General features: G+C 39.2%; 1 protein-coding gene across 3 annotated transcripts in view; it reads right to left on the reverse strand.

The window, feature by feature from the left end:
• The window catches only part of DOCK10 (dedicator of cytokinesis 10), a 305,174-nt gene that overhangs the window by 78,145 nt on the left and 205,690 nt on the right, over nucleotides 1-21,339 (reverse strand). For all 3 annotated transcript variants that reach the window (XM_055573609.1, XM_055573608.1, XM_055573607.1), the window contains exons 14-19: nucleotides 20,008-20,090; nucleotides 12,721-12,843; nucleotides 9,240-9,319; nucleotides 6,877-7,064; nucleotides 6,321-6,386; nucleotides 4,502-4,594 (exon numbers count right to left, since the gene is read on the reverse strand). In XM_055573609.1, coding sequence (XP_055429584.1) covers nucleotides 4,502-4,594; nucleotides 6,321-6,386; nucleotides 6,877-7,064; nucleotides 9,240-9,319; nucleotides 12,721-12,843; nucleotides 20,008-20,090 — 633 coding nt within the window. The remainder of the gene's footprint in view (nucleotides 1-4,501; nucleotides 4,595-6,320; nucleotides 6,387-6,876; nucleotides 7,065-9,239; nucleotides 9,320-12,720; nucleotides 12,844-20,007; nucleotides 20,091-21,339) is intronic.

The raw sequence follows: 21,339 nt of genomic DNA on the forward strand, positions 1-21,339 counted from the left end.
AAATCATTTCCTAGGGTCAGGGCAAGACAAAGCATAGACACTTTAACCTTTTAAAAAGTCTTTAACTGAAATCTAGGTCCACGTTTAAGTCAGCCCTAGAAGCACTGATTTAATTCTTAGTACATATCCATCCTGCTAATACTAATGCATAATTATATTTTACTTCTTTATTGTGGTGGATGATGATAATTTAGACTACCCAGTGTTTCTCCTTAGGTAATTTATGTCATCATGGGCAAACTCTGGGACATAGTTTTGAGCAAACTCCAGGACATAGTGAAGGACAGGGAGGCCTGGCATGCTGCAGTCCATGGGGTCACAAAGAGTCGGACACAACTGGGCAACTGAACAACAGATTTCGCCATGAATTAAGCACACACACATATACAAACAGACATACACATATGAAAAACACACAAGGAGACATAACTGTATAATGTAAATAAGGCACAGATTAAGGACTTATTATCAAGAGAGATAAAGTAAGTTGTCCTCGCCTCCCAAAGGGCGTGCATGGACCAAGCATCACTTGGGAGCTGGTTAGATGTGCAGAAACTCAAGACACTACTCCAGACACATGGAATATGAATCTTCATTTTAACAAGATCCCCAGGCGATACTTTTCAGTTTTTAAATCTCTGTCACATAGGCTGTCATTTAATTCCCTCAACAGTCCTGTGAAGTAGGATGGTATAGAGGAAGCAAACAAGGTGAGAGACGTTAGGGGGCTTTGAGTCACTTAGGAGGATAGACTCGTCACTAATTACTAGCACCTTCCAGGACAAGAACATCTGTCACACTGGAATCCCAGGATCCCAGGCAGGTAACCTACATTCAGTTCAATATTAGCAACAAGGTAGTTTCTAGAACATCAAATCAAGCAATAAGGTGATAGTGAAAGTGAAGTGAAAGCTGCTCAGTCGTGTCCAACTCTTTGTGACCCCATGGACTATACAGTCCACGGAATTCTCTAGGCCAGAATACTGGAGTGGGTAGCCTTATCCTTCTCCAGGGGATCTTCCCAACCCAGGGATTGACCCAGGTCTCCCACATTGCAAGCGGATTCTTTACCAGCTAAGCCACCAGGAAAGCCCAGAGACCCAGGCAAATTATCTACCAATTTATTTATTAGACTCTGTGCATTTATATAGCTAGTTAATTTATTTTCACACTGTTCAGGAGAGAATTTATTAATAGATTTTCAGTGTCATCCCTGGGACAGTAGTATCAGCATCACTTAGAAACTTGTCTAAAAACGTGAATTCTCGGGCCCCATCCCAGACATATACAGGATCCAAAAATCCTGGGTGGTGGCGGGGGCGGGGGGTGTTCAGTAATCTGTGTTTTAACGAGCCTTTTGGGTGATTCTATGCCTGGTAAAGTTTGAGAACTTCTGAATTAGAATGGTTTGCAGCTTACATATATTCGTTACACACTAGCATTTTAACCTGGTAACAAAAGCCAATATACAGTTCAAAGCATGCAATAACTAACAATGCAGTAGAATGAAATTTTCTTTTTTTAGCCAGAGCACATAGGAATGAAACAGGTGCTTAAGAATTCCAGTTAAACTACATATTAAGGCAAATACTCCTCAGAAGTGAGTACTGCAAATATTCACATTATATTTTTAACAGTGTCTTAGAAGAATTGATAGCCATGCTTATAATTAAAGCAATCATTTCTTTTTGCAATACAAAGAAGAAAATGGTTTTGAATCTGCATGGCATAGTTCACCAGGCTGTTCATGAGATACAAGTTCTCCTGTGGAGAAGCTCACAGCTTTTACAAGGATTCCAGGAAGCATATGAGAGTGAGAGAGATTAAAAGCCACACTTAACCCTAAGAACATCCTTTTTTTCCTTTTAATCTTATACATCGACAGAGAATGCGCCTTTCAGATGGGCTTTGTCAAGGGGTCAATATTGTAGTAAATATTCAGTAATACGGTAATAGACTTTTCTCTTAATTTTTTTTTCACCTCTGTCCTAAATTTATAGGGAAAAAATTAAGAGCATTAAACGGATGTGGAAGAAGGAGATAAGGTTCCTCAGGTCTGTGGTTTCATCAGTGTTCTTTTAATAAGTTTAAAAATGGTCCGAGTGTAACTAAGGGTGATAGGCAGAATAATAGCCCCCGCCACCCCCCCTACCCCCTGCCCACAGTGTCCCCGGGGCTTCCCAGGTGTGCTAGTGGTAAAGAACCCATTTGCCAATGCATGAGACATAAGACACACAGGTTCGATCCCTGGGTTGGGAAGATCCCTTGAAGGAGGTCATAGCAACCCACTCACTCCAGTATTCTTGTCTGGAGAATCCCATGGACAGAGGAGCCTGGTGGGCTACCGTCCACAGGGTTGCAAAGAGTTGGACATCACTGAGCAACTTAGCACGGAAAGATGTCCCCCATGTCCTAATCCCCAGAATACATGAATATGTTTCCTTACATGGTAAAAGGGACTTTGCAGGTGCAACTAAGTTAAGGGTCTTGAGATGGGGAGATTAAACCCAATTAGTCCAGTGGAGCCAATGTAACCACAAAAGTCCTTATCAGAGAAGGCAGAAGAGTCAGGGTCATAAGAAATGCGAGGAGAGAAACAGAGGTCAGAGTGACGACACTGCTGGAAAGGGTCAAAAGCCAAGGAATGTGGGCATTTCCAGAAACTGGAAAAGCAAGGTAAGGATTCTCTCCAGAGCCTCCAGGAGAAACGGAGCCCTGCTGACACCTGATTTCAGCCCTGGGGACCCATTTCAGAGTTCTGACCCGCACAACAAACTGTAAGATCATCAATGTGTGTTATTCAAGTCACTAAACTGAGATTACTTCTTAGAGCAGCAACAGGAAATTAATACAAAAGCTGTGATATTTTTAATCCCAGACATCATACTGACAGGTTTCATGAGTTCAGACCTTAGTTCAATGGTTAGAAATTAAATTTACCAGCTGACATGTGTATAGTAATTTACCATTAACCCAATGAAGCTTTTTTGTTGTTGCTATTGTTCTTGTTTTTTTTTTTTTTGCCATGCTGCACTGCTTATGGGATCTTAGTTCCCCAGTGAAGGGCTGAACCCAGGCTCCTGGCAGTAGAAGTGCAGAGTCCTAACCACTGGACCACCAGGGAAGTCCCCCAGTGAGTGTTTTAGATGTGTTCTAGTGGAGTGGTGAAGCTTTAGGCTCTGGAGTCACATAGCCTGGCCTATATTTTGACTGTCACTTCATAGTTACATGCCCTAGGCAGAGTTGCTTCCCTGACCCCCCGTTTCCTTATCTGTAAAGTAGGAAGGCATGAAGGTTCATTTTATGTGTCAACTTGACTGGGCTATGGGATGCCCAGATAGCCAGTTAAATATGATTTCTGGGTGTGTCTGTGAGGCTGTTTCTGGAAGAGATCAGCCATAGGGGTGACCATCATTCCATTGAGGTCCAGAATAGAACAAGAGGGCTGGGGAAGGTGGAACTCCCTCCCTGCCTGACTGCTTGACCTGGAACACTGATCTTCTCCTGCCCTTGGTGCTGCTGGTTCTCAGGCCTTCAAACCTGGCCTGGAATCTACAATAGGCACTCTGGTTCTCAGGCTTTTGAACTACACCAATGGCTTTCTTGGGTTTCCAGCTGGAGATGATAGGACTTTTAAGCCTCCTTGTATTAAATTATATCTATCTATCTATCTTCCTATTGGCTCTGGTTCTCTGGAGAAAGCTGAGTGGATGAAGGGAGATGGTACGTACTTGGAGGACAGTGTGGTGCCTGGCACATAATAAGAGAGTCTTAAGAACTGGCAGAGAAGGTCCTGAGGGGAAGGGCTCCAAGCTCCTTCAATTACTATGAAGGTTATAAGTAACAATGCTGGCTCATACTCGAGCCTTTTTTGTTTTGTTCTTTAAGACATGAAATGCTGCTGCTGCTAAGTCGCTTCAGTCGTGTCCAACTCTATGCAAACCCATAGGCAGCAGCCCACCAGGCTCCCCTGTCCCTGGGATTCTCCAGGCAAGAACACTGGGGTGGGTTGCCATTTCCTTCTCCAATGCATGAAAGTGAAAGTAAAGTTGCTCAGTCGTGTCTGACTTTTCACAACCCCATGGACTGCAGCCTACCAGGCTCCTCCACCCATGGGATTTTACAGGCAAGGGTACTGGAGTGGGGTGCCATTGCCTTCTCCAGAAATGATGCTACTGATTGGTAAGAACCATCTAACACGATCTTTGTTATAGTAGCCAATGAAATAAAATAAAAAATTCATCTCATTTGAAAGGAATGATAGAATAAAAATTTCACATTTTAAAAAGATAATCATATGCTGAAATATATAAATTTTCAACATAGTCCTGGGGCAACTGTCAATGAATGTAGTTTTGGAAGCTTGGTTATGTAAACACCTGCTAAGGAACGTCCTGAGTTAGAGGTGTAGTCAAGAGAGAGCATTTATCATCATGTATTATCTCACCCACTCACACATCTTTTAAGGAGCTGCTGAGGGCAGGGAAGTCTTGACCCTTACCTCATCTGAGAAATCTGGACTCTGGGAATGGTGCAGAACTGCAGTGTAGGCAGCCGAGGTGAAGAGGGGCCCTCCAGGTTTTCCATAAATACACTGTTTAAAAAATCATGAGTTGAATAATTATGAGGGTCTGAAATTAACCCTGAGCACAGAAAGGCCACAACTTTTTTCAGTTTCCCCTTCTGGAACAAAGATAAATTTTGTGATAATCTTCCAGGCTTAGCTGACATCTAATTAACCTTGAACTTCTTTAATCTGCTGTCCTGTATTTATTCTACAATGGGGCACTGTTGAAGAAAATGTGAAGGCTTTAATTCACTCTGTAGATATTACATCAAAACTGAATATCTGAGTCAGTTCACTACCTAACTTTGATTACTGGAGATAAGAGACTGTTCACTTCTGATTCCTGCAGCCCATGGTATCCAACTCTGATGTAGAGTTTAAGGTCATCAGTCCTGGGTGACCACAAGGCGTGGTTTGACCCCAGTACTTGACATGCCAGCCCCCAACCAAGAATTCTGGAATCCTAGGGCTGGTTCCAGGCTCTACCATACTGTATTTTTCTTCTATCCCAGATCCTAATCAGGCCAGTGGGTGGGGATATGGTACTTTCTTGCCATAAAAGTCCCTTTAGCCCAAGGTTCAGAGTCCCTCTACTGAAGTTAGCTGTATCTCTGAGTAATGCTCTAGAATGCAATGAAACAAAGGTCACACATACCTGCAAGTACTTTTCATTTTTAAGAATTTTTCCCATAAGCAATGCTCTAACAGGCCTGGTGTGTTTGCCATCTGCTCACTGCTATTGTTCGCCTGACAATTTCATTTCATTTTAGTTTTTCTCTCCTGCTGCTAATGCTATTGTGGAACTTGGAACCTGAGGAGGCTGAGAGTACCTTAGGACAATTTTAAAGAACTCTTTCTCTCTACTCTGCATGATTCCTTCAATCACTCAAACTGATTACTGTTCTTTTGAATAATGCTACCACCCTTCTGAGTTTGGAGAATACAACTGGTCCCTGACAGAGTGCTTTAAGAGATGATCTCAGATAATTGTGGGGGTTAGCTAGAAATTAGTTTTGTCCTTTACTATCTCTTTTCTCTGATTCATTGAAACCGGGAAGATCTGGCTGCAAGCCCATTAAAAAGAATTTTCCACTCTATTTTTATAGGTTACTTTATATTGTTTGAAGTTCCTAAAATAAAAACAGCATACATCAGATATGAACTCTGAAAAAAAGCCATCTAGTTGCAGTTTTATAGGTTCAAACAGCCCAGTTCATACAAACCTCATGGTTTTATTGATCTTATTAAATCATGTGATCAACAGCAGGGACCAGCTTCCCAGGGCCATTTCCCAGGTCCTCAGGCAGATGGCCACATGCACCTTCCATAAAAGTGAGCATCCCACGGGGCACCTGCATTAGCCATCAGGCCAGTAGGAGCAGCCCTTCTACACAGACCACGTGAAGGCCAGCTGGGATGTGGCATTTGAAATCAAGTATGGTGAATTCATGAGATGCAGGCTAATCTCTGAAAAGGGCAAAGACTTCCAGCGGGGAATCTTTGCATTGATTTCACACTAGAATGCCTTCCTTTTTTCCAAATCATGAAAAGCTAAGCAGAGCCATGAGACTGGCATTTCTAATAGATCTAGTTAATGGTGGCTATTCAATCAGGTACATGTTAGGAAACTTAAAATAAACGTACTAAGTGCTCCGCTTTCAAGCACACTAAAATAAAAGCCTCTTGGTGGTGGAGGGAACCAGGGCTCCTGCCTCCCCCCTTTATGCTGTGTTCCCTCTGGGGCTTGGCTCACCTTCAAGGGCCTGGCATCTTCCTCATCAGAATTTTTGAATTCAATGCACACAGTTATATTTCGTGCCTGAAATTACAGCAGAGGAAATGGACATTGTAATTTCCTGTTAGATAACATCACAAAACAATCCAAGTGCCTAAAATAAGTAGCTTCTAATTAAATCTGAAAAATGTAGACTAGCCAACATTTTCTTGTGATATTATTCACAGCGCTCAGAAATAGCAGAAGGATTGGGAGAGATTATTTAAAAGGGAATCAAAGGCTCACATTGAAAGTACAGGTATGCTATTTTCAGAGTCTCTCTTAATAAACTAAAAATAGAACAAAATTATTTAGGGCTGATTTCAGAAAGGATTATTCATATATTACAAAATGTGTATCCTTAAAACTTTTAAGGTAAAACTCATCACTGCCTCTCATTAAACATTTTATTCAAATAGTTTTCTATCCCAAAGTGTTGGTCCATAGTGATTTGTATTTGAACTTCCAAGAAGCCATCTTAATATGGTCTAAATAGGGTAGCGAGAGAGGATGATATTTCAGAAACATATCATACCTTGTTGAAACATTTCTGGCTATCATACTTGAGGTGCTTGGGGTAAATGTAAATCTGATTTTTGTATACTCTATAAGGACGGCAATACTTTGTTGAGTCATAAATAAATTCTTCCACTTCCACTGTGGGTTCTGGTTTTGCCGTCACATTGAAAGGCTTGACAGGAATAAAGGACGATGTTACACAGTCTTTAAAAATCAGAAATAAAAGTTTGTCATTGAATATGATCAAAAGTGAACAAGACTTAATCTATTTAAAAGTGAATCTATTCAAAATAGAAATTCCATACTTGTATACCAATTTATGTTAAATTATACTGGCATGAAAAATTTATAGGAGGCAAGCATGATAGATAATTAGTGATATATTTAACATCAAAACTAATGTCTCAAAAAACTGGCAAATCTTTTGGATTTATAACTATTTTCTTTTTGTAGTAAGCTTCATATAAAAAGTAAATTTTAGCTAGCGATCCTCAGAGCATAGTAACCAGGCCGGGTTCGACCCCCTGGTTGGGAATATCCCCTGGAGAAGGGAATGGCAACCCACTCCAGTATTTTTGCCTGAAAAATCCCATAAACAGAGGAGCCTGGTGGGCTACAGTCCATGGGCTCACAAAGAGTCAGACATGACTGAGCGACTAACATATGTAAGATAAAGAGTAGTTCACTGACCTTATCCATAAAAGTATAAAAATTGATCTGTGATGGAACAAAACTCTGTCCAATGGATTTATTATTGATAGCACCAATCAGCTTAATAGTTATTTTCCCTATGGAATGATTTCACAACATCAGTCATAATCACCCTCTGCATTATTAGTTACAATTTTATTTTTTCTTCAGTTTTTACCATCTTTTAAACTCTAACTTTGTAAAAAATAGCCTAAAAGGGGGAAAAGACCATGAAGAATATATCAATCAAAACTGGTCACTATACAGTTTGGAGGCTTCAGCCTGCGGTACTGAAAGACAGCAAGGTTTTATACCTTCCTTTACTCCATCTGGAATTTTCCTGCATCCAAACAAGCAAAATGGTTAGCTAAATATGCTTGGGAATCAGATTACAAGATTTTTTTCCCAAAAAAATCATGTATAATTTTTTTATTGTATGTTTAGATTTCTCTGATGTTCTCTGGCTCTTTCAGAGAGAATATTTTAGCTTTCTCTTTTGCTATTTTTCTTTTCCCTAGGTAATAATATCTACGTCCCACACATCAGGTAGAGGAAATGGCTTAGTTTATCTTCTGGTTTTTCACCCCAATCAATATAAAAGTGATTTGGAGCCATGGGTTAAGTGAGAATGCTTTTTTTTTTTTTTTTTATTACAGTGACTTGTGGAAAAATCATAAGAATGAAAAACTTAATAATGCTCATGGTAATTCAAATATCCTGTGATAATGATCCTTTTCCTGTCTGTAGCTCTTTTTAGAATGCCTTTACTCATTATTTGCACCACTGAGAAAGTCACTAAAAAGCATAAGAAGAAGGAAAAAAACAATCTCACCACTTATAAATCAAATCTGAAGATCTTATTCACAAATTAATAAAATTGCTTCTGAAATTTAAATTTTCACTAACATAAATGACTCATATTCTGAGAAAGATACATGCTCTCCAAGGGTCTAGAAACATTCCAGCTATAACTTCTGCATGGCCACCTGGGTAGCTACATACAGTGTTTGGAGTAGCCCTTCGGCAGCACGGTGTGGCATTGCCCGATATGGGTTAGGTTTATCAATACCTCTGAAACTGACTTTTGTCATTCGCAACCCTTCAGTGTTTGAGGATTAAGTGATATAGTGCAATATCCTGCTAGGTGTATGGTGTATACCAGATAAATATTAGGTTACCCTGAATATAGTTCCTATCTTATAATACATATGCTGCTGCTAAGTCGCTTCAGTCGTGTCAGACTCTGTGCGACCCCATAGACGGCAGCCCACCAGGCTTCCCCGTCCCTGGGATTCTCCAGGCAAGAACACTGGGGTGGGTTGCCATTTCCTTCTCCAATGCATGAAAGTGAAAAGTGAAAGTGAAGTCACTCAGTTGTGTCCGACTCTTCGTGACCCCATGAACTGCAGCCTACCAGGCTCCTTCGCTCATGGGATTCTCCAGGCAAGAGTACTGGAGTGGGGTTGCCACTGTCTTCTCCCTATAATATGTATAAGTCTGTTCTAATGGAGAAAGAAGTCCCAAATTTTTACACGATAATGAATTAGTTATCCCAAACCTTAAGAAAAAAAATTCCAAACAAATCTTTGTAACAAACTATCTATCCAACGAACCAACCAACCAATCAACCAACCAAAAAGCCACTCAATACTCAAACTGTACAAAGAAACCATGACATCATCATCATACTTGGATGCTCCAAAGGAATGTTGTCGACAGCAATATCCAGGCTTCCGGGAATGGTCTGGGTTTTGCTTATTCTGTCAGCTCTGTGAAAGTATGCGAGCATAGACACACACACACACACACAAACACACAATGAGTTAATTCCAGTTGTCAAGGAAAAAAAAAAAACAAAACAGTCAACTGTAATTCTGAACTTTGATAAGAATAAACAGTGGAACCCTAAATAATCTGTGAATAATTTCATTTAGCTGGTTGAAAACTAAAATGTATGTGATTTTGCAAATAAAAATTAAAAATCAGGGAGGGATCAAGTTACAGATATTCTGAAGGGTATTTTAAACTTGTTTGTACCACTTCAGATAACCATTTATATAGCCAAATAAGTACAATGTAAATTCTTAGTTTTGGTAAATGGTATATAGCTCTGTTAACAAAAGATACTAGCATTTGAATTGGTTTAAATGATTCACTTTCATGGGGAATTTTAAGAATTTTTGAGAGCAAGGCTGCTTTTTGCAACAACGGGTTTTTCCCTCTTCACCAACAATCCAGGAGGAAAAGGGACCTTTCCTTGATCTTGGTTCTTCTTCTTCCACCCGTGCAAGTGTATGTAGATTCTTCCTCACCATCTAACCCTGTTCCCACATTCATTCTAATTTATGAGTCCTTGAATTTCTTTCCCTTCCTCTTTCCTAAAACCTTCTCCCCTATTTTCCTTTATAGTAAGGTCGAAGTTGTTGATCACAGTTTCAAATGTTACCCCTCTCAGGAAATCTACTTTGAGAGGCAGAATAATTATAGCAGTGGGTCAAGTCAGCTCTTTCCAGCTTGTGAGACTGGATGGTTGAATTTTCAGTTATTTTGCCTGCCAACTGTAAAACACAGCCATTATTAAAAATAAAATTATATAAACTTACCATTAAACACATTACATGAAACACCAAGGTAATAAGTACTAAAATTTCATCACTTAGTAATTGTTTTACTACATGGTGAGATGATTCATGATCTTGAGGTTATTTACATCTAACTGTGTGTGGAAAATTCTGAAAGAGATGGGAATACCAGACCACCTGATCTGCCTTTTGAGAAATCTATATGCAGGGCAGGAAGCAACAGTTAGAACTGGACATGGAACAACAGACTGGTTCCAAATAGGAAAAGGAGTACGTCAAGGCTGTATATTGTCACCCTGTTTATTTAACTTATATGCAGAGTACATCATGAGAAACGCTGGACTGGAAGAAACACAAGCTGGAATCAAGATTGCCAGGAGAAATATCAATAACCTCAGATATGCAGATGATACCACCCTTATGGCAGAAAGTGAAGAGGAACTAAAAAGCCTCTTGATGAAAGTGAAAGTGGAGAGTGAAAAAGCTGGCTTAAAGCTCAACATTCAGAAAATGAAGATCGTGGCATCTGGTCCCATCACTTCATGGCAAATAGATGGGGAAACAGTGTCAGATTTTATTTTTTGGGGCTCCAAAATCACTGCAGATGGTGACTGTAGCCATGAAATTAAAAGACGCTTACTCCTTGGAAGGAAAGTTATGACCAACCTAGATAGCATATTCAAAAGCAGAGACATTACTTTGCCAACAAAGGTCCGTCTAGTCAAGGCTATGGTTTTTCCTGCGGTCATGTATGGATGTGAGAGTTGGACTGTGAAGGCTGAGCGCCGAAGAATTGATGCTTTTGAACTGTGGTGTTGGAGAAGACTCTTGAGAGTCCCTTGGACTGCAAGGAGATCCAACCAGTTCATTCTGAAGGAGATCAGCCCTGGGATTTCTTTGGAAGGAATGATGCTAAAGCTGAAACTCCAGTACTTTGGCCACCTCATGCGAAGAGTTGACTCATTGGAAAAGACTCTGATGCTGGGAGGGATTGGGGGCAGGAGGAGAAGGGGACGACAGAGGATGAGATGGCTGGATACCATCAGTGACTCGATGGACGTGAGTCTGGGTCAACTCTGGGAGTTGGTGATGGACAGGGAGGCCTGGTGTGCTGCGATTCATGGGGTTGCAAAGAGTCAGACACGACTGAGCGACTGAACTGAACTGAATTAAACTGTGTGGTGGAAATGTCATATAATGGTGTGCACATTTCTTCCCAACTCCATGTTTGCTGAAGCCCCATTGGTAGCTTGAAATCAGCAATGGTGGGAGAATTTACACTATAGAATTTTGCTATCAGTACAATTCAGTTTTTCCCTGCCAGAGGGTCAGGGGTAGACATTTATCAGCACACTACTAAGAATAAGTGTCATAAGGTGTGAGGCATCTGTGAAATAATTTAATCTCACAGTATGGCACTGGGGATTCTAGATGACCTCTAAATGCTATAATGATTACTTTCTTTGCTAAACACCAATAACATGGGTTTAATGACAATATGGTCTTCCATTTTGCCCATTCCTTTCTGCTGTGTTACAACTTTTCATGTTTTAATATATTTGGAAAAAAGTAAAGAGGAAAAGTATACTTATTTTCTACTTAATGGCTATAGGAGTTTTGATCATGAAGTTTGAAAAGGGGAGGGTCTCCCCATGTAAGGAGTGGTCCTGTGGAATCACATAAAAAGTAATGGCTCAATTCTATCTTTATTTTGCTTTCAAAGGTTTATATTTTTTCCAGAACAAAAAAAGACATTGGGCAAACTTCCCTTCTAGTTAAATAGAACTATATCATCTATCGAAGATATAGAAAATATTAATCATGTTTCATAGTAGTATATTATTTTAGTTCTGGATAAACAAATTAATTGATAAGAAATTGTTGATTATGAGATGGGAGAGGCAGACAGCTAATTTTTGGTGAAGAGGCAGAGGGTACAAGCATCCTGAGTGTGTCAGAGGACTGACAGTTTTAGTTAAGTCATGTATAATGAAACAGCTTAACATCATCACATCATCACATTTCTGTCTGTCCCTTGGTATGCTTACTCTTAGAACCCTGTCACCATGCCACGAGGAAGCCGTAGCATCTGATGGAGAGGCTCCCACGGAAAAGAACCAAGGTCTCCACCCCACAGTTCCAGCCAAGCTCCCAGCCAACAGTCAGCACCAACTTGCCAGTCATCAAATGCACTATCTCAAAAATGGGTCCTTTAGCTCTATTTGGTCTCTTCCAGTTGATGCCATATATAGAAGAGACCAAGTCTCCTCACCTAGCCATGCTCAAATTATGGACTCAAGAGTAAAAGTGATGCTGTTTTAAGCTACTAAATTTGGGGGTGATTTGTTACATAGCTATCAATCACTGATACAGTTTAATGTTTCACTCTCCTTCTATATTATTCTGGCAAATTGACTCTTAGGGTGTCAGCTGGGCATATGTGAGGTCATCTGCAAAGCATCTGTTTTCTGAAGGAGCTTGGTATTTGAAGAATCTGGTAATCAATTATTGTTTTTGCAGAAATAATAAATGAACAGTAGCAGTGTAACTGATTCATGTTGATTTCAATAGTATCCCCCAAGTCCTACCTTCTATAATCTGACACTAGTTTAAGGAGGTCCTCAGTTGAAATCTTGTTACTTTCTTGTCTATACAGTGGTGAAAATCTTGAGTCTCTGTCCACATTTCCCTGGTTGTCCTTAAATACTGATCTGAAAGAAAACAATATTTATTCAGTTTGATATCTAGCATGGGAGGGAGGTAAGAATTCTACTACTGAACCACAATGCTCCCCTTTTGGTATTTGGATATCATTTACCAAGATGTATTTTTAAGTTGACTAAAGTGATTCAACTTCTCACTTAAAATGGAAGAAACTTCAAGGAACTTATATAGTAAAGAGACAAGAAAACTTCTTTGACAAAAATTTCATTTGTATACTCTATAGTTATCTTTAATTTCTTATTTTCAGCCTAGTATCTAAAGTGACAGCAGCCCATATCAATTACAAGTACATTTATTTATGATTTAGTAATGTATCAAATTACATTGAAATGGCAACCCACTCCAGTACTCTTGCCTGGAGAACCCCATGGAGGGAGGAGCCTGGTAGGCTATAGTCCATGGGGTCGCAGAGAGTCGGACGCGACTGAGTGACTTCACTTTCACTTTCACTTAATGTATCAAAGCCATAGAGTATTAGGAATGTGGAGAGGAATAGGAACACAGGTTATTACTTTTTCATTATTTCCTGGGCAAATTAGGGTCACTTTGGGTTGGGTGGTGCCATTAGAATTTACGAGTAAAGGAAATGGGATAAGGTGGTGTATATGCGTATAGAGAGGCAGACTCTTTAACATTTTCATGGAGATAAAGGTGCCCATGTCCTAAAGTTTAGGACAGAGACAAAAATAAAATTGAAAACACCTGAGTAAGCATTTTGTACTAAACAAAGAGAATACCATGAACCTGGACAGTTTATTTCCTTCCTTGATCCATTTCAATGGGATTATATAGATTTAGTTAAAATACATAAAGGTTTTTCATCCCAATAATATAGTAATGTGAGGCAACATTTCTTGAAAAGCAAGTATACATAGCATGCTTAGTGCCATTTTTCTTCCCTATAATTGATCATACTCTGTGCCCATCGAAGAAAAATTAAACCTATGTGTAATTGATTTGTCTTTAGTGTTAGAGAAATGCTGAATTTTTATTTCTCCTAACTTAAGAACCTTCACGAGACTCTTACTACTCTTTAAATGAGCTAAAGATTTCAATACATAGGCTGAGAAGGTCATTTAAATGGTTATCTGATCATAGAGATTGAGTTTAGTGTCAGATAATTTAGAAAATGGGCAAAGAAAGCATCAGAATGATGTTTTTAGAATACTTTAGCCTTTCTCCTTAGTTTTTCCTTTGTGTGTGTGAAGTAGCAACTGAGAGAGAAAAAAGAAAAGTCCTCTATGAAATAACACTGCAGGACCTATGAATATGAATCAGCTATGTGCTGTGTTTAGTCATGTCCAACTCTTTGCGGCCCCATGGACTGTAGCCCACCAGGCTCCCCTGCCCATGGGATTCTCTAGGCAAGACTGCTGGAGTGGGTTGCTATTTCCTTCTCCAGAGGATCTTCCTGACTCATGGACTGAACCCCTATCTCTTGCATATTCTACAATAGCAGGTGGATTCTTTACTACAAGGGCTGGGTCAGGAATTTCTCAGAATGATATTTTTAGGATCCTTGAACGTTTCTCCTCAGTTTTTTTCTGTGAAGTAGTAACTGAGAGAAAAAAAAGGTCCTCTCTCAAATAGCACTGTGGGAGACAAATGAAAATATTTAACTTGAAGATTATTTTCATTTATATATTATCCAGGACTTTTGTCTGAACGTGTGTCATTTTTTTCAACATCAGTTCAGCTCAGTTCAGTCGCTTAGTCGTGTCCGACTCTTTGTGACCCCGTGAATCGCAGCACGCCAGGCCTCCCTATCCATCACCAACTCCTGGAGTTCATAGGAGGAAGTTAAATTGAGTATTTTTTTTTAAGGTTAACCAGTCACTTGAAATCTATTGGTTGAGCTGTATCACTGATTTTGCTCTTATCCATAGCTCTGCTGTGGAGCTAGCTCAATTACATTGGAAACATTGTGAAGAACAGAGCGTCACAGAGGAGCACAGATCACAGCACCACACACTCTGTCCCTGCTTGATAAACATGCTAACTGGCAGGAGAGCAGAGAACTCATTCATTTACACAGATGGTTTCAGGGTGGCTGAGACATCGTGTCCTGTTCCAACTGCCAGAGTTGAGCAATGATTGGTGTGCAATGATCTCAAAGCCTTGATGTGTGGGGTGTAACTGAAAAAAAATGCTGTGTTTAGCCTAAAGGAAAAGAAGTTTAGGTATCCATGAGAGCTTCATTCATAAGCATGAATAGCTGTGATATATAGAAAGAATGAGGAAATGATGTTTTTGAACTGTGGTGCTGGAGAAGACTCTTGAGAGTTCCTTGGACAGCAGGGAGGTCAAACTAGTCAATCCTAAAGGAAATCAATCCTGAATATTCATTGGAAGGACTGATGCTGAAGCTGAAGCTCTAATACTTTGGCCGCCTGATGTGAAAAGTCGATTCATTGGAAAAAACCCTGATGTTGGGAAAGGTTGAGGGCAGGAGGAGAAGGGGGCGACAGAAGATGAGATGGTTGGATGGCATACTGACTCAATGGACATGAGTTTGAGCAAACTCCGGGAGGGAGTGAAGGACAGGGAAGCCTGGCGTGCTGCAGTTCATGGGATTAGTGACTGAACAACAACAACTCAGAACTGAAGCACATTTTTTGTGGCTTTGGAAGAAAAAACATACAAGTGACTATCAAGCAGCTTAAAAATGTGTATATATTATATACGCATATATGTGTGCATGAGTGCATGCTAAGTAGCTTCAGCTGTATCAAACTCTTTATGACCATATGGACTATAGCTTGCCAGGCTCCCTTGTCCATGGACTTTTCCAGGCAAGAATACTGGAGTGGGTTGCCATTCCCTTCTCCAGGGGATCTTTCCAATTCAGGGATTGAACCTGTGTCTCTTATGTCTCCTACATTGGCAGGCAGGTTCCCACTAGTGCTACCTGGGAAGCCCCATGTATACATATGTACATATACATATATATATATATCTGAAGAATTACCTAATCATTAGAGCTATAAAAAGACAGAACCACTCTGGGACATACTTGAATTTTTGACATTAGAAGGATCTGGACAGAGGTTGGACAACCACTTGTTGAGGGTGTTGCTTCACTGTCTTTTATAAATGTATAGATGAAAGAATGAAATTTTTGTTTTAGTCTTGTTTAATTCTAAAGAAAATCCAGCATTTTTACTCTGGTCCATCTGAAATGCTGCATAGGACACAGAAAAGAAATCAAAAACACTCTTGTCCTGCAGAGGAGGAGAAATATTGTATGACATCCCTTACTTGTGGAATCTAAAAAGAAATGATACAAATGAACTTACAAAACAGGAAGACTCGCAGACTTAGAAAACAAACTTATGGTTGCTGGAGGTAAGGGAAAGTTGGGGACTTTGGGAAGGTCACGTATACACTGCTGTATTTAAAATGAATAACCAACAAGGATCTGTTGTATGGCACAGGGAACTCTACCCAATGTTATGTGCCAGCCTGGATAGGAAGGGGGTTTGGGGGAAATGGATACATGTATATGTATGGTTGAGTCCCTTTGCCATTCACCTGAGACTAACATAATATTGTCAATCAGCTATGGCCTAATACAAAATCGAAAGTTTAAAGTTTAGGAAGAAAAAACAGATTCTTGTCCTGGATTTAGGCCCATATAACTCTGAGCCTTACATGGGTGGAAAGAGTTTGGTTTAACAGCAAGGCACATTTGTAAAGGTTGACTTTCTCCTGAATCAATGAGTGTACAACACCGTATGTGGCCATCTGAATGTGTTCTCTTTACCTACTCTCAATATAATCTTTTTTACTATAAAATGGCACTGCAGCTGATGCCAAAAATAAGAACATGCACCAAATTAGCCCTAGATAAAATGTTCACAGTGATGAATATGTGTGTCTCGCAGCTGGTGGGATGATTGCATCCGGGCAGAAATATTATGACTTTATAAGGTTACTGTCAACTTTAGGCTTCTTAGCGGTAGTTGATTTTAAGGGCCAAAGGATTTTAGAGTACACTCAGAGCTGTATCATGAGACAAGCTACAATCAAGAAAATCTAATGGAAAGGAAAAGGAGTCAGAGAACCTGCAGTATCAATAGGGTATTTAAATAAGACAGCAGGCTAGCTCATGTCAAAATGACATGAGTAGCAAGGAGCCCTCCCCTGACTTGATCAACAATTTATTTAAAGCAGTTTCTACACTGTGAAGGGAAAATTAAAATCTTCTTTGGTTGTATCTTGTACTTGTTTTTGTAGTTAGATTAAGTGTTCTGTAGCCCGTCAGGTTCCTCTGTCTACGGAATTCTCCAGGCAAGAATACTGGGGTGGGTTGCCATTTCCTTATCCAGGGGATCTTCCCAACCCAGGGATCGAACCTGGGTCTCCTGCATTGGCAGGCAGATTCTTTATCATCTGAGCCACCAGGGAAGCCCCTAAATAACACTTTCCCAGGTGGTCTAACAGGAAATCTTGAGAAATACTCTTCTAACCATTTTTCTCAGTTGCTAGAGAGATTTCTGTAAATGTAAATCTATATTTATATACACACATTGGTGGTGTATTTGGTGGTATTTCCTAACCTATGACCAAACCACTGATCAGGCATTCATGTGGCATGAACTTGTGGTTTTGTTGGCTTTCCTGTCCTAGATATAAATACTTCAATAGTTGGTAATATCACCAACCTCCCTAGAAACTTCATCTATTTTTCCTTCAGCACATCTGACCAGACAGCTTCAAAGTAGGATTCTTACTGCTTTTCTTAACTGCTCAGTTTCTTTCGATAATGGGCGATTCTTTCACTTCTTTCTCCCACATTATTATTCACTGTCCCAAATTGACCTGAAAAGACTTGCTGGGGGTGGATATGATCTTTATACAGACTTTTATTTTAAAAATTTTTTATTTTAGAATTTTCTTGTCTCTTATTATAATTATGAATGGACATCTCACATGTTTAGGGTCCTTCTGCAGCTCTTTTTCTGGAATTATCTGCTTGTGGATTTTGTCTGTTTTATTTTATTTATTTTTGGCCACGCCAAGCAGCATGTGGGATTTTAGCTCCCTAACCAGGAACTGAACCTGGTCCCCCTGCAGTGGAAGTGCAGAGTCCTAACTGCTGTATTGCCAGGGAAGTCCCAGGACTTTTAATAATCATATTAGATTAGTGACTTCTAATAATGGCTATCTTTTATTGATTACATAGTTGTACTTGCTGATCCCTTAAATAGTAAATTAGGTATTGACACCTCTATTTTGTATATTCAAAAAAACCTAGGTAAACAGAGACTATAAATTCTTGTCTAAATTCACTTGGCTGGTAAACAGAGTTGAGACTTAGAATCCAGCTCTAGCTCTAAAGTATCTATTTATAACAATGCTCAGGATAATTCTAATATTTAAAAAGAACATGTGTTCACTACTATAATTTTGCTACACTGGAATATTTCACCTTGCAAAAGGCCAGCCTGCCTTTGCCCTTCGACTTGCCCAAACTGAGTTTCCTGTGGGAAATGACAATACTTATTAACATGAAAAAGTTTGGCTTCTAAATTATAACTAGTCATCCTTTTTCTTTTTTTCTGTTTTTAAAATTAATTTTTATTGGATTATAGTTGCTTTACAATGTTATGTTAGTTTCTACTGTACAGCAAAGTGAATCAGCTATACGTACACATATATTCCGTCTTTTTTTGGATGTCCTGCCCATTTAGTTCACCTCAGAGCACTGAGTAGAGTTCCCTGTGCTATACAGTAGGTTCACATTAGTGATCTACTTTATACATAGTATCAATAATGTATATATATCAATCCCAATCTCCCAATTCATCCCGACCTCCCTTTCCCCTCTTGGTGTATATACTTTTGTTCTCTGCATCTTAGTTATCCTTTTTCTTGAAGCTTATGAAGAATAAAAAGAATTAAGTTCATTATAAAGGGTTCAGCATTCCTAAATAGCATCTTTTTTCATACAGAATAGAAAGAGATATTGAAGGAGATAAAATGATATTTATGATGCGCTCTATGACAGATGCCTTTGTGCTTATGATTGCACTCTACTGTTCACAAGGCAGGTGTTGTCGGCTTCATTCTGTAGATGGAGACCCTGAGACTCGGAATGGAAACTGACTCAAAGTTATAGTCTATAAATGGCTCCTGATCTGGACCACATTTGTCTTTTTCTCCTTAGAGGGTTGCCTTAGGGCAAACTGATTCCTACAGACTACATGAGTTTACCTTGATTACTGCTGCCCCAGATTTCCACATATCTCCTCCCTGTACCTAAGGACTATCTTCAACTTTCAATACCAGTATCAAAGTTATGAAAGATATTGGTGAGTGTACTCTGGTTCTTCACCTCACTGGATACTGTAAGACCTGAAAATGGTATAACTAACCAGTTCCCCCTTCCTCCTGTATTTTAAAGTTCTTTGCATTGGGGTGTAATCAATATTCAAATGGATACCTAATAGGTGTTCTTTTTTGGTAGTACTAATTAATCCTTATTAGTTCATTCAGTTTGTACACTGTTGACCTTTTGCCATGTCTATGCCAGGCTCTTCTTCCTTTAAGAAATGAAGTACTGATAAAGACACAAGAAGACAAAGAGAGACAATAGTAATTGATGTTTAAATAAATCTGAAAGGCAATTTTGATCTTTATGCAGAGGTTATATACCCAGGTGGCTGACTCCACCATTATTGTCCACATAACTCAGCATTTTGCTCAGAGAGTCAACTGGTACTGATAAATGTGGCTATACTAATAAGTACCAAAATCAGAGAGTTTCAGGGATCGATCTGATGGCTTCATTTGACCATCCATATATAGATCTGTGTTTTCTGCACAGATGAAAATATGTAGCTGCATAAGAAATCATGGTGCTTCCATTTGAATTTTATATAATACAGACGTTATGACCATTGGACACCTGGTCATGCATACTATGCACCCGTGTCATGGTCCCAGTCTATTATGAGCTGGCTTGCTAAATTGTAAAACACATGTTTCTAGGGAACTCCAGGTATTTATTTATAAAGATGAACACATTGGCATTCTTCTAGGTGTTGGCATGTTAAAAATAACAGGTAACACAGACATGTTCAAAACTGAAGCTTTCAACGTAGATTATAAATGCATTTCTACTCTGTTGATTGCAACTGTCAACCTACCTCACCGCCCAAGCAAACGGCATGCGATATTTCCCCAACTTGCTGCAGAACTGCCTGTTGGATTTTAGAATCTTTTGTGCATGCTAAGGAAAAAAAGAAATGCAGACATTGTTTAGAACATCACTATAGAAACAGTCCATGTAAAATGGGAATAAATACTTTTCTGTGTTGTCTTATATTGAAAATCAGTGAAATCCTGCTTTACTGGCCCAGAGTTTCTACCCTATAAAGAGCGAAATGATGTCATTTGTGTTCAAATTATTGCACAAGGTTTTTCTTTCTTTAATTATTTTTTAAACATCCTCTCTTTAATCCTTTTTTACTTCTCGGCCATCCCACGTGGCACGTGGGATCTTAGTTCCCTGACCAGGGATGGAACCAGTGCCCCCTGCTTTGGACGTGTAGAATATTAACCATTGGACCACCAGGGAAGTCTCTCTTTCTTCTTAGTTTAGAAATTTTAAATGCAGAAAACACTCATCCTGGAATACCAACTTCACCCCCCGCCCCTTTTCTTTTTCCTGACTTAAGAGACCTTAAAATATTGAATGGAAAGAGTTATCAAATTTACATTCACAGTTTGTCCTATATTTCTTTTTGTTTGTTATGACAGCAAATCTGCTCTGTCAAGAGTCGCGTGGTAAATATATAGGGGTCTGCGGGCCCTTTGTCTTTGTCTCAGCTTCTTAGCTCTGTCACCACAGCAGGAAAGCAGCCAAAGATAATCTTAAATCAATCAGTGTAACTGTGTTTCAATAAAACTTTATTTACAAAAATAGGTGGCAGGCTGGGTTTTAAAGCACTCTCTCATAAATATGTTAGACACGGTCCTAAACTGTCACACATCCTCAAATTCAATTATTACACATTATTTTCCAATATACATCTTTGGGTGGATAATAAAAACTTTTTGTATTTATTTTCTATTAAAATAATAACATTCAATTATTTAAAAAATGCAGTAATTGAAAAGAGAAAGCAGAAACAATGTCCTGTAGTCCCACCATTTAAGGAACTTACGGCATTTTCTTTCCTCTTTCTTTCTTCATTTAGGTATTATTATAACTTGGTAAACAATTATTTTACTTTCTTGCTTAGTTCTGCATAAGCATTGCTGATGTCTTAGTAAACTGTTTTTCCTTGTTTCCAGTCAGATTAATCCTAACTTTTCATTATTGTTGACATTTTGGTCCTTGGGGGTTAAAATTTTATCCTCGTAAATTTATTTTCACCAATAGATTCTCAGCTACAATTACTGTATCAGAAAACATAAGCTGAGACTATATACTTTAAAAATTTCCAACTGGATACTCATTTCACTAACAAGGGACT

The sequence above is a fragment of the Bubalus kerabau genome, chromosome 3 (genome assembly GCF_029407905.1).
Source record: "Bubalus kerabau isolate K-KA32 ecotype Philippines breed swamp buffalo chromosome 3, PCC_UOA_SB_1v2, whole genome shotgun sequence".
NCBI classification, from domain to species: Eukaryota; Metazoa; Chordata; class Mammalia; order Artiodactyla; family Bovidae; genus Bubalus; species Bubalus kerabau.